The sequence below is a fragment of the Lissotriton helveticus genome, chromosome 9 (assembly GCF_964261635.1).
Source record: "Lissotriton helveticus chromosome 9, aLisHel1.1, whole genome shotgun sequence".
NCBI classification, from domain to species: domain Eukaryota; kingdom Metazoa; phylum Chordata; class Amphibia; order Caudata; family Salamandridae; genus Lissotriton; species Lissotriton helveticus.
Window position 1 is genome coordinate 92,280,843 of NC_136070.1, and position 13,875 is coordinate 92,294,717.

At 44.9% G+C, this 13,875-nt stretch overlaps 1 protein-coding gene across 2 annotated transcripts in view; it reads left to right on the forward strand.

Annotated features, from left to right (window-relative positions):
- Positions 1 to 13,875, forward strand: part of ZFYVE26 (zinc finger FYVE-type containing 26) — a 657,581-nt gene that overhangs the window by 122,062 nt on the left and 521,644 nt on the right. For both annotated transcript variants that reach the window (XM_078659543.1, XM_078659544.1), the window contains exons 8-9: positions 8,728 to 8,943; positions 10,258 to 10,932. In XM_078659543.1, the coding sequence (XP_078515669.1) occupies positions 8,728 to 8,943; positions 10,258 to 10,932 (891 nt within the window). The remainder of the gene's footprint in view (positions 1 to 8,727; positions 8,944 to 10,257; positions 10,933 to 13,875) is intronic.

Below are 13,875 nucleotides of genomic sequence, written 5' to 3' on the forward strand. Positions count from 1 at the left end.
ATTAATAGGGATTGTAAGTTCTCCAAAACACTCAATAACCGGAGCTAACAACTGAGCTGCACCTTACAATGATTTATCGTTGTATAAGGACTATACAATAATTTGTATGGTAAAATATAAATTAAGGAAAACGGTTTTAAAGGAAACCTCTGAAATGTACGTAAGAAACTGAGTTTAGGAACAGTGGTTATTAACAATAAACTTTTTGAATTTGTGGTTACCCATAATCTTAACTCGGTAGCTGTTTCGTTGGACGCAGGGAGGCTGTCTTTTTATCTTCAAGCCTTATTTCTGGCCAAAAGATACTTGCAAACATGCTCAGTGCGTGAAAACTTCACTCCTGGCTATATAAAGCGTGGATCTTTTTCAGTCACGACTCATCATTTGGCGTGTACTCTGCCCTTTTATTAATAAAACTGTTCGCTATAAATGAACAATTATTAGATGGTGGCTTCCAATGTATACAACATATATCCCTTTGTATTAGCCTTAAGAAAACTGTCTTGAAGAAGTGAACAATTGACCATTCACCGAAACGCTTCGTCGACTTTCGTTTTCTAAAAATGTATTGTGTGTTGCTTTTAATATGTACATAAATTATTTTTTTTAATGTGGATTGTACAACTGAATAGAATACATTTTAATGGAATTATTTAGTTTGTTTTGACACATTTGCTGTGTTCCACTGACGTACTGTGACCTTTTTATTGCTGATTTGTTTATTGTTCTTTGGTGCTAATCTGTAACTCCCATAACGTGGGCCTGGCATAGCTTTTGCAAGAACTGTGCCTTTTAGTAGGGACTTCTTTGTCTTTTGAACTGGTTACCCATAATACCATGTGATTCAGAGGGCATTTTGCAAAATGTTATTCTTTCACATTGGCTTATATATGGAAGACACAAAAGCAGAGAAGTACAATTGGTCCTAATAGATGTTCTACTATTTTAGGTTCTCGTATGTCTCCTGGTTAACATGGTACCCCACTTGTGTGGCTGAGCTTAGCACCTGGGACACAAAGCACCCCAAAACTTGACCCAAAGACATATTTCACCCAGCAGAATCCACACTTTATTTTTTACAATGTCGGTAGTTGCAGATTTTGGGCCCTAGCTCAGCCACCACCTTCTATACCTTTCTGAAACCTAGACACCTGGTGGTGTCACGTGTATGATTGTCATGAGGTTTTCTCACTCAGAAGCCCTTATCTAACTTTGGCTAAAAACAAACATTTTCCTTATATTTCTGGGAGGGAAAGTGCTGGATTGTGCAAGGATCCCCAAAGTTCCTAGCACCCAGCATTTCCCCATGTCTCCCGTTAGAAACGGTTCTCCACTGGCGTGGGTGGGCCTGGCACCGGCGACAGGAAAGGGCCCAAAAACAGCATAGACTGATCAATTGTCTCCACTCTATACCAACCCTTTTTTGCAGTGTTGGTGAAATTGAGATCCTAACTCAGACAGCATCCAGAGAAATCTACCAAACCGGCTCATTTCTTAAAACTAGACACCTGGGGGAGTCAGGATGGGTCACATATGTGGATTTTATGAGGTTTTCTAACCCAGAAGTCCTTGCAAGCTTCAACATTTGAATAAACACCCATTTCACTCACATTTGTGAGGAAAGCTCCAGAATCAGAGGATATATACAAATTTCCTAACACCCAGCATTCCCATAATCTCATGGTGAAAAAGGGGTACCCCACTTGTGCAGGTGGGCCAAAATACAAAGTGGGGATATCAACATTTTGTATCCAAAAATGACTTAATAAAAGCGTGAGGAAATGGCGTGTAGTATAAGATGTGGGTGCCTGACCTCACCGGGTAATACACTTACCAACCGCTTTAGAACCAGTAGGCTGCGTACCGTTTGTTCAACCCTGGGTAGCTGTGGCTTTAGGAAGTCAGGCGTTTACAAAGGAACCCGTGTAAGACATTTAATCTGCACCAAGACAATTGTAGTATAAAGAAACAAGACACTCCAAAAATCTGACATCAATTTTTAAAAATAGATCACATTTTTATGTCATTTTTTACACCAAAATGAAAATGATCCATGGCAAGGGTTCCGGAGATATAGAATTTATAGTGTATAGTAAATTACAGCTTTACTCTTAACTGCAAACAAGCGTTGGAAAATGCAACGATTTTGACTCTTTCAAGAAAAACTTGGGTAAGTATCAATGCGGTTACTTAGATTTATTTTAGGCAACCAACTCTTTCAGGGAGCCTGACAGAGAGACCAGCAAGCCACAGTGGTTGAGGTCTCTTGAAGATTTCACAAGCTGCTGGGTGTTGCATATGACTAGTGGTAACGTGTCTCGGCAGACAGCATTGATGGTGCTGGACGCCTCAATGGCCTTCGATAGTATCTATTTATGGTCCTTGGTCCTTCAGCGGTTGGGCTTTGTCCCCTCCTTCTGCAGCTGGGTCAGACTCATATAAGAGAGGCCTACGGCGCTGGTGCGGGTGAATGGTGCCCTGTCTACGTCCTTTCGGCTTCGGAGGGGCACTCAGCACGGGTGCTCCATTTCCCCGCTCCTGTTTGCCTTGGCGCTGGTGCCCCTGGCTCATTGGGCCAGGAGGGATGCTGAGATTTGGGGACTGCGGGCGCAGGAAGATTGGGAAGAATGTATTTCTTTGTATGCTGACAATATTGTACTATACCTTGCACAACTGTACTACTCCATAGCAAGAGTCCTCCATATCTTTGAGTTGTTAGGTAGCTATTCGGGTACAATATCAACTGGTCAAAGTCGGTGATATTTCCTCTTTTAGGCCTTCCCCCCCCTTACCCTCCCCAAGGCTTCCGCAGCAGTGCACGGCCCCGGTGATGGTGGATGGTTTTAAATATTTGGGGATATACATTACCAGGGATCAGAAAGAATTCCTGGGGAGGAACCTGGGGCCTCAAATGAGGCGTCTGACTGTAGATGTCTGCCTCTGGCGCTCGCTTCCCCTCTCACTTATGGGACGGGTGGCTCTTTTCAAGATGCTGATGTTACCGCAGCTTCTTTATATACTGCAGAACACTCCTTTTTAGATACCGCCGACTATTTTCAAGAGGGGGGACATGGGGACATGGACGTAGTCATGGTCGCTGAGATAGCGGCATATGTGCACCAGAGATGCCCCAAAAAATGGGAAAGAATATGGGCAAGTGGAACACTTTCAGAGGGAACACTTGTGAACCGCCCCGGGTGGGATCGCCGGAGATCTCGAGTTGAATATTAAAAGTATAGCACTGTATTAACCCAATTTTGTACTAAAAATGTAATGATGTCACACCTATAACAGAGCAATACAATATTTACGGAAGCATGTCTTAATGTAGATGATTTTATGAAGCGTCACACTGTCATTGTTATATGTAATCTAATAAAAAGATTTTTTTTTTTTTAAATACGACAATTTAGGATTTTTTTCTGTTGAAGCATGTTAAAGAACATGTTCCACCTTTTAATATACAGCACCCTCCCTTCAGGCTCAACAGGCCTAACATATATATTTCAAAGGGAAGACTACACTTTGCCATTACACTAAATGGCAAAGTCGATATAGCAGTTTTAAACTGCTATTCCAGTCTGCACTGGCTGACTGGGAGCCATGTTTGACCATAGGGTGGCACAGCGTGTACTGCAGCCCCTGAAGGGACACTCTGACGTAAAGGCCCTGGATACCCCTGTTACCATATATTAGGTGCTTACAAGTAAGTGAGGCTATGCCAATTGGGTATAAGCCAGTCAACCGTGTGCCATTATGTGGGTCAGAGCACATGCACTGAGTCCTGATGAGTGGTTCAGTACATTTCAGAGCCATTACACCAGTGTCTAAGAGTCAAAATGGGGCAAAAAGTGGGCGGGGGAGGGGTGAAACCTGCAAAACGTCTGTCTCCTCTCAGGAGGTAGCTGCTGCTGTGGCCTCCCTCGAAAACCTACCAGAGCCAAACATTTCTGAAAACTACACACCCAGGGAATCCAGGGTGGTGCAACTCGGATGGATCCCATGACGTTTTTTACCCGCAATGCACTTCAAACCTCAAAATTAACCTAAACTTTTGCATTTCCCTTGCATTTGTGTAACATAAAGTTCCGGAATCTGCAGAGATCCACGCAATTCCTATCACCCACCGTCCCCCCTCTGGTCCTGATAAAACTGCTACCTCACTGTTGTGTCTGGTGGGATTTGTTTTTACGTTCCCTCATCATGCTCTGAAAATAGACACATTAATGGGAACGCCAAAACAGTTCCTGCATGGCATGGACTGTGAAATCCATGCCGTGCAGGAACTGGGTTGCATGCATACAGGGGGGGGGGGACATGTATTGCCCCCCTGCTTGCATCCACATGGTGTGAGGCCCCTTTTGTTTCCTTCCTTCCACGGTTTTCATGCGGGTGGAACCACGAAAACCATGGCGGCGAGGTAACTCGTAATATGCTTGGAGGGACTGCGGCGGTCCCGCTAAGCCTCCTGACAGCCGTTCCCTGGCAGCAGCAGAGGCGGTCTAACCACCCAAATTGCAATAGGGCGGTCCCTGGTCTTTGGACTGCCAGATAATAAAGCTCTTGGTAGAGGCTACCGCTTCTATAGCAGTAGGCTTTCAGTAGCTGCTTACTGAAGGAAGGACATCAGTCTTCCTGTGGTGTTTTCCCAATAGACAACATATGCATTGTATGTTGCCATCTGAATCAGGTGATTAGCTAACTTCTTATACCAGGTGTGAGTTTTATAACTCACATTATATGGTTGAAGAACCTGATTTTTTGTATCCACTCCACCAATGTACTTGTTATCAAGTATAAAGGTGGGCTTGTGGACTTCAGCCAGCCTTCTCCAACCATCCCCAAACCGTGACAAGAAAAGTGCTGTCATAGTGAAGAGTTGTGTGCACATAGACTTTTTCTTGTCTGAGAATGTGACAGCAGCCACTTTGTTACAACACAGTCTTATGGATTTTTGGAGCTTCTTGCATACAACCTATGGATTAAATCCTTTGCGGTGTGTAGCGGGTTGCGTAGAAAAGGGCAAAATACGGGTTTTTGTGATCACCGGGTTTATTTTGGCAAACAGGTAGTCAGTGCAAGATGTTCGTAAGGGGATCCGTCGCGGAGACCGACTCCGTTCCCGTCGACTTCTCCTTCGGGCGCTGTCTTCCTTCCTCGGGAGGCGTCCGGGACTTCTCCGGGGATGGGCTCGTCCGGTTCCGTGGTGAAGTCTGGTAGCCTCGAGCCTTGGTGAGCCACACACCTCCTGGCGTGCGGTTGGGCGGCTCGTGTTGCCGATGGCCTCCTGACTCCCGCGCCGCCAATGGGTCTTTCCTCGTCTCCTCCGTCGATGGTGTTCCGGGTCTTCCTCGCTCCTCTGCCACTCCGTCCTCTGTTCTCTCCGTCAACTCTTCACTCGCCTCTGCTCCGCTCTCTCCTACCACGCCTCCGGTGAACAAGCACACCTGTTCGGTTTCTCCCGCGGTTCTTGAGGACGGTACAGGCTCCGCCCATTCTCCTAGAGCCTGCCAGTTAAAGGGGCCGCCGTCATCTTCTTCTTCCTCTTGTACATACCGCTGTCCCTCGGGGTGCATCCAACTGTCCTGCTGAGGAGACAAGAGGGGGGGGTTATGGCGTGAGTCCCCAGAAGGGGGGATGGAGTCACTGGATTGATCGGGGGGCTGTATACCTCCGTTACACGGTGCTTTCTAATGGTACCACAAGCTACAATGCAAGCTTTGGCCAGTTCACTTAACAGCTGGTCTCCTGTGTAGAAGTTATCTACTTAAAGGTTAAGAACTTCATGAAGGAGATATTGGGCCAGCTCTCATACGATCTTCTCACTAACTCCTAATGTGGAAGGACAACCTGCAGGATTTATTGCAGAGTCCTTACCTATATATACTGTCAGACTGTACACATAACCAAAAGAGCTCGCGCACAACATGCACATCTTGATGACGCAACAAGCTCTCTTGCATGGTATTTATTGCCTCAACAGTTCTCGCCCTGTCTGCCAGATCAAGGACTCACCAACTGCTATATTCTTTCTAGGAGTATAAATCAAGAAACTTGGCAGACAAATGCTCCATGACAGGCTTAATTCTGAAGAGCCTATCATGGTTCGGCTGGTCCTAGGGCAATGTGGAAGAATTGTCATTAAAATGCAGCATAATCTGCGAAACCAAGCACCTGTCTCTGCTCGTAACCGGTGCAAAACTTGATGTCTACTGGGAGTAGACCAGTAAGACTGTGCGGTTGGTCTGTGAACTATTCCTTTGTTCAGAGTTAGTCTCAGAAACTTTTTCAACTCTCCATGTGAAGGGAGGAGTTTACAGGTGTGCCCTAGAGTGAAGTGCCAGTATCCGTCTATTCTCCCCCAGAAACTATTTAGCATGCAAATTTCTTTGCTGCACGCTTTCCTGAAAGAAGTGTCCATTCCGAAAAAGATAGAAGTAGTCAATAGGCAAACAATTGCTGTGTGGACCTTACACCCAGCATCTTCAATGAATATGGGAATTACTGGCTGAACTAAATTAGAAGTATTCCAAGTGACCCCTCTGCTTGTGCTCGGCACCATATTTGTGGCATTCTACATTGGTCTGCTCAGTTAGTGCTTGTGAAGGGACATCGCGACCACCAGGACCATGTGACTTTTAATCACTAGAAGCGGAGTCTGCATTGGAAGGAACAACTGAAAAATCACTCCCAAATTCTGCTCCATGACACTCTGTCTGATGTTGCCCCAGTATCAGACCTTCCTTGGAGATCGCTTCTATTATTCAACTTAGAGCCTCACAAGCATCATCTAAGAAGGCACCATCTGTTTTTTAACTAAATCTTTCTAGCCTAGGTAGAGTACAGAGGTACTCATACAAATGAATGCAGTGTATCTTTGTGGGGGTGTGCACGTTATGAACTGAAAGAATGTAATGTATTGCTGTGAGAGTAAAGTGTCATCACAGCAACAGTCTCAAAACTCACATATACTTCACTCAAAGAACTTCTCCATAGATCCAACTCTGTAAAAAATGGTTTAAAAAACGCTAAGTGAAAAAAAAGAAAAACAATTAGTTCATGTTGCAACACATTCAATATGGCAAAAGCACATTATGCCAAATTTGTCCCCAAGGCCAGTAGACACATCTTAGTAAAAAGTGCCATTTGTGCCATGCAGTTTGCTGCCATCACCAATGGGCGGGGTGGAGAGTTACGAGTGATGTGGGAAGGATTCTACGTCAGCCCCTACAGACACCTTCATGCGGGGAAGCCTTGGTGGGAGCACTGGAGATTACTTTGTTATGGTAAGTAACACTTTTTCATGAATTGCAAACTGGTTGCAGCAAGAATCATGTTTCAGAAGGATTGGGGTTCCCTCAGCCAGGGCACACAATTATAGAAAGATTCTTCTGTCTCATGTCTCACAATACATTTCACCTGAGTATCTTGGGTGTCATTCAAAAACTGAAGAATTCATTGACATGATTTGGGAATCTTAATTAATCCAGGAGTAGTGGCTCAATAGCATCCAATTGTTTTACAAAGTGAGAAAGGCCCATTGATCATTCTCTTAAACTGGTACTTCTAGGGGTGATGGAAATACTTATGGATAATGCTCTTGTGTCTAAGAGAAGCATTGTTACTTATTGGCGATCAGAAGTGCCGCACTATTATATTCCATATAGGTACCCTATATAGGCGCAGGTAACATTGCAACCTCACACCTATATCCTTCCCTACATTACATACATAACGGTTCATAGGGACTGTCCTACCTAGATACGACACTGCATTCAGAACGCGGGTTTTTCCCTAGTCCGAAAACTCATACATTATGCATGAGGCTTCTTGGAAGCACAGCAGGACGAACTTCTCCTGTACAATATCTCTGTATAAAGTTCAGGCCCGACGTCATCCTTTAGGCCGACACAGTAACACAGCAAGGTAGGGTATATATACATCACATCTTGCTTTAGAAAGACAGAGGAGACCATGACTTCCCGGCTGACACACTGACCAGAGATGCTGAGCTTCCAGCATGCTGACACTCCAGCTCGCAGTGCTCTAACATCCTTCGCGGGGTGTCTAACTCGAGACCAGGACGGGGTCCCATATTCTCTCTTTCTCACGTAATGGGGTTGACAAGATCCTAGAGGGATTCTTGGCATAACACCTACACAGGTACTAGGTACATTTGGATACATCTAGTTAGGGAGGCATTGTAGGAGTACGCATTTTTATCATGTGTTCTATATACTTGTATATCTTCATGATTATTGCAAAATGGTAGAACTATACCATCCCTTTACTTTTGTAGTACAGCTAATCCTATATCTCTGCTACTGTCTAATGGTTGTTACAGCGCATCTGTTGTACACTAGAATAACAACTGTTCAATAAATTCTTTTTGAAACGCCCAGACTGTTAATTCTGTGTATCTCTGAGAGAAACTAAGTGAGCAGGAGTGACTAAGCGAAAGGTAGTATATAGTTTCCACGATTCTGAGGGATCAGGTTTGTCATGTTCTGAGGTTGCCAGAAACTATTCTCTCCCTGATAAGAGGAGATTCTAGTGGCACTCTGAGCTAGTTAATATGGACAGGCTAACCTATCCAGTGGGGGTGCACGGATCCAGTCTGCCACCAATCCCACAGTTTGTTATCCGAACGAGCAGATCCTGTATAGGATATGAAAAGAGTTTATATAAAAATCGCTTTCTTTAAATTGTTTTTTCCTCTATTCTTAGGTCAATTTTACAAGCGCGCACCAAGCAGTTTGGTTCAGCAGCGAAGTGTTATACTTTTTAAAGCATTTTGTGCCATGAAATATGCAATCTACGCTCTGTGCCTGAATGCGCATAAGCATTCTATGTGCAAGGACTGTGCTGACGATGTCTTGAGTGAATCCTCAGGAGAACCAGAACTGTATGCAGATCCTGGAAATAATCAGCGTCATTGTCAAGGTAAGTGACCTGAAGCATATCAACCTCCTAGCCATAGTGGTTTATGGTTTGGAAGGTGGGTATTGAACTATTGGGAAAATTTGTCTTTTAAAGGGCATGAAACCTGTCCTTCCACTCACACGTCCACTAACCCAGGTATAAAGACAGCTTGTTGCACCCCTTCATGTTTTATAGTATTGTACCCATGCTCAAGCCCACAACAGTCCGGATTGCCCAGTGATCGTCCTAGACAAATTGAATATTTGCACAAACTACTTAGGTAATTCTGTGGCAAAGTGAAGGAATTGGCACTGAACATTTTGATACCCAGTGTTATGTATGCAAAGACACCACAGTGCATTAGTCAGTCTGACCTGCATTTCTTGTTGAGTTGGGCACCACAAAGCATGGAAACGTAAGATGCTTACAGTTTGGGATAGGTAACTGAGTCCCTCTGTGGGCTATACTCAGTAATTACAGCTCTGTGGATAGGGAATCTAGTTGCATATTGCAGCAATTGTGAAAGTGTGACTAATGATTACGGATAGTTATGGCTCCCTGTGTGAGGGTACCATCTACTCCACTGTAGTCATAAATTAGTTGCACACATAAAGGGAGCGGGTGGATAAATAGCAGTGGACACAGATGAACTATTATCATGCTTCGCTGCAGACTGTGTTGGCCGTAAGAGGAAGTTAAAACAAACCTAGTGAAAATCCTACACCTGAAAGCAACCAAGTAGTTTGGTTTGTTTATTTGGAGGAAAGTGTCACTGGTTGTGGTAACACAAGTTTATTCTCTTTAAAGCCTTGTGGAATAGGGAATAATATGTTTCGGCATTGTTACCCGTAGACAATCCTGTAAAAGCACTCTTAGTATCAATGCAATCTCTTCAGGCTATATGACACTGGTTTATGAAAATGAATTCAAGACTTTTGGACCCGCAATACTGGTTGCAGTAGGCCAGTATCATATGTGATTCCCGATCTCGCTGGTATTTACTGTTACCTACAGGATTGGGAATTCCAAGCCACTCATAATGACAGCATAGATGCAGTGACCATACAACTGCATGTCACGGACACACTATGGTTGTTGTTCTGGATTCGGGCAGTTGTAGTCTTGGTGTGCTTCAGCTGAAAACATTTATTTAGTCTTTGCCTCATGCGAACCTGTCAGCCGCATAATATACCCAACAAAGAGAACTTTGCATAGCCTAGTGCTGGAGTTCACCAAGGTGCTTAGCTGCCCAAGAGTTACTAATTAAACATGAAATATAAATGAAAGAAAATGTTTTATAGTAATGTATTTAATGTTTTTACTTTTTCAATGCAGATTATTCTTCTGTCTTCAAGCAATACTTAACTAAGTGCCAGCATTACTTGCGTCTTATCCCTGCCCCTCTTTGCCTTGAAGTTCTGGAGAACATATTTTCCTTGCTGTTCATTTCCTACAATGATCTCGGTACTGAGTTCTCGCTTCCTGAGGATTATGCTTTTGATGAGGACTATGAGGATCAGGATAAAAGAAGCGATGGATTAAAGAGCTTAGACAGCAGCGCTGACAAGGGTGACTCTCGGACTCACTCACCAATGCCTGGAAGTCCTCAGATTAGAGCACAGGTTGAAGAGAAATGGTTGCCAAAAGATATGCAAACTCTTTCTCAGGAACACCTTGCTGTGCCTGAATTCATAAGCAAGGCAGAACACTGCCATTCCAACAACTGGGGTTACCTGAACTTGAAGCACTTTACAAGTGGCATGACTGGGTTTTTGGTGGATGAAATAGCTGCCGAGATGTTCTTACAAATGCTGATAGATCAATTGGAAGAAATTAAAACCAGCGCCCCATGGGACCAAAGTGATGGCTCTTTGGAGAAGCTCCAGCTACTGGAGTGCCTAAGTTGCTCGGTCACCAGAGATACTTTTGAGAGCCGTGTGCTCCAGTTTTCCAAAATCCTATCTGAGGCTCAGTGGCGATATAAGGTGGTGATAAGCAATCGAAATGCAGGTACGTTGCGATTTTATCCCAGTCTGTGAGCCATTGTGATAATGCTCTGATGGTACATTACTCTACAGTTTATTTTGTTGCTTGTGGCTTGACTGTTTGTTACTAAATATACTTCTTCAAACATCTAGATCGCACAGTAGATGTCAAAACCCTGACCTTATATTTTGTTCGAGGCATATGAGCTGCAGATTGTACATTTAACAATAGATCGCCACCTGGTGTTGGGCTCGGATGATTGCAGGTTGTTGTTGTCTTCTTGGAAGAAGTCTTTGTAGTCACGAGATAGGTGACTCCTCCCTTGGACAATACTGCGCATGGTCATCGACTCCATCCTCAGATTGTTTTTTCCCGCCACTGGGTTCGGATGAAAGTTTTCCGCTCCGGCTAGAAAAGACTTTTTCAGCATTTTCGAAGCGTAAAACCATAGACAAACAACTTTCGACATCGAAGACACTTTTCGACATCACCAGCTACATCCCGGTGCATCAACGCGGGCCGTTGGGCCCATCGGCGTCGTACGGCCTACGCCTCATGGAAAGAACTCCATTCAAGAGATGCCCGGTATGTCGAGCAAAATTCCCTCATAGCGACCATCACGAGGTTTGCAACCTCTATCTCTCACGCCAGAACACGACGAGTCGACCTGCACAGCCTGTGCCTCCTTCCGATCGAAAAAGACCATTCGGGATCGGAGGGCCCGTCGACACGAGATGAGGAGATCAGCGCCAGCACCGGAGGCCATCTTTGAGGAGGAGATTGTCGAACAGGACGTCTCCGAGGACGAGAACCACTCGAAGATATCTCCGCGGACAAGGCTCCACTCGTCGCCGAGGAAGACTCGCCTGATCTCCAGATCATATCGGGAGCAGAGGACTCTGACAACTCGATTCCATCTCGACAACCCGTGAGTACCTCTGCCCCTGCACCACAGACACTGCCCAAACCAAAGGCAACGGTCAGCACTCCGCCCATGGGGCCCAGTCGAGACCGAAATCTACCCTCTACCTTCCGGCTCTGCTCCGAGGAAAAAGACTACGCCTTCCGGTGCCTCGGCACCGAAAAAACAACACATGCCAATTCCACCTCCCCCATTGGCACCGAAACATCCTTCCACACCGAAGGACTCTTCGGCACCGAAGCTAACACACCCTTCGGCACCCAAAGACTCTTAGGCACCCAAACCTAAACAGGCATCGGTGTCGAAACCAAAAACAGTAACGGAACCGAAAGCTTCGACTCCGAAACCATCCGGCTCCAAAAACAAAGACTGGAAGATAGACTCCGGCGCAACAGGACCAACAAAACCGGTCTCCACGCCGAAATCTTCGATAACGGTACCAAAGACCACAAGGCCTGATACACACAAGCCTAAAGAACCTTCGGCACCGAAGAAATTGCCACAGGACTCAATAACTCCTCCTAAGGCAAAAAACGCTAAAGAACCACTATCGACACCGAAGAAATCGGCGCCAAAGAGGACTATACAAGAGGAAGAGCTATTTAGACCAGATCCAAACCAGAAAAAGGTCTATATCAATCCAAAAACTGGACATGTGGAAGCAATTCCACACAAGAAAAGACCAGCAGACACACCACTTCCAACTGTGGTTCCTGCCAAAAAGGATTGTGCAACATCTCCAATGCACCATTCTTCTCCTACACCTTCTTCCTCTCCTATCACTCCATATATTGAGCCTATAACTTCTCCTGCTCAATCTCGTGCATCATCACACCACACTGACGAAGAGTATGATTTAGGTGGGGGGGATGATGTACCAGATACACATACGTATCCCTTGGATGAAGATGTCAACCCAGATTATACCAAGGAGGATGATGCATTAATTTCCAACCAAATAATGCACCAGACATACCTGATCCTCAGTATTACCCAACAAAACCTTCCCCTCCAGAGGATAGTATTGTGTTCAATCATCTACTAAACAGAGCTGCACTTTACCACGGAGTTCCAATGCACTCTGATGCCATTGAGGAGGATTTCCTATTAGACACTTTTGAGCAATCACAGAGATCTACTCAAATACTACCTATGATCAAGGGGGTCATTAAACATGCCCCAGATATTTTTAAAGACCCAGTAAGGTGTAGGGTACTAAACCCAAGAATAGAGACAAAGTATAGGCCAGCACCATCAGATCCTATCTACATTAAGGGACACCTACCATTGGACTCTTTAGTAGTGTCGAATGCACGTAAAAGAGCCAATTCCCAGACTTCTGGGGACACCCCCCCCCCCCCGTCAAAGAATCAAAAATCATTGATGCGTCAGGGAAACGGATTGCTGCATAAGCAACAAACATATGGCGCATAGCAAACACACAAGCCTTACTCTCACGCTACAATAGGGCTCACTACGACCAACTAGAAAAGTTAATGGACCATCTGCCAGATCAATACAAAGATCACGCAGCAGAGCTCTTACAGGAAGGCAAACTAATATCAAATGCCTCCATTAAATGCGCACTAGATGTAGCTGAGACAGCATCTAGGGCAGTTAACACCAGTGTTATCCTCAGGCGTCATGCATGGTTACGCATTTCCGGTTTCAAACCAGAGGTGCAAACTACCATCCTCAACCAGCCCTTCAATCAGAACCAATTGTTCGGGCCAGAGGTAGATAATACACTAGAAAAGATGAAAAGGACACAGACACTGCTAAGCCTATGGGTGAATTACAATCTACCCAGACTAGAGGTTCTTTTCGTCGTTCCTCTTATAGAGGAGGCTCCAAGCAGACTGGTGCAGAGAACACGTCATCTTTTAAAACACATACACAAACCCCCTCTAATAAAGGTTACTATAGAGGAGGGTACAGAGGCAACAACACAAAGGGAAGAGGTATAGGTAACAACAACAACAGCTCCTCTTCCACTCCCAAACAGTGACTTCCCTCTGCCTCCCCTACAACATTCCACACCAGTA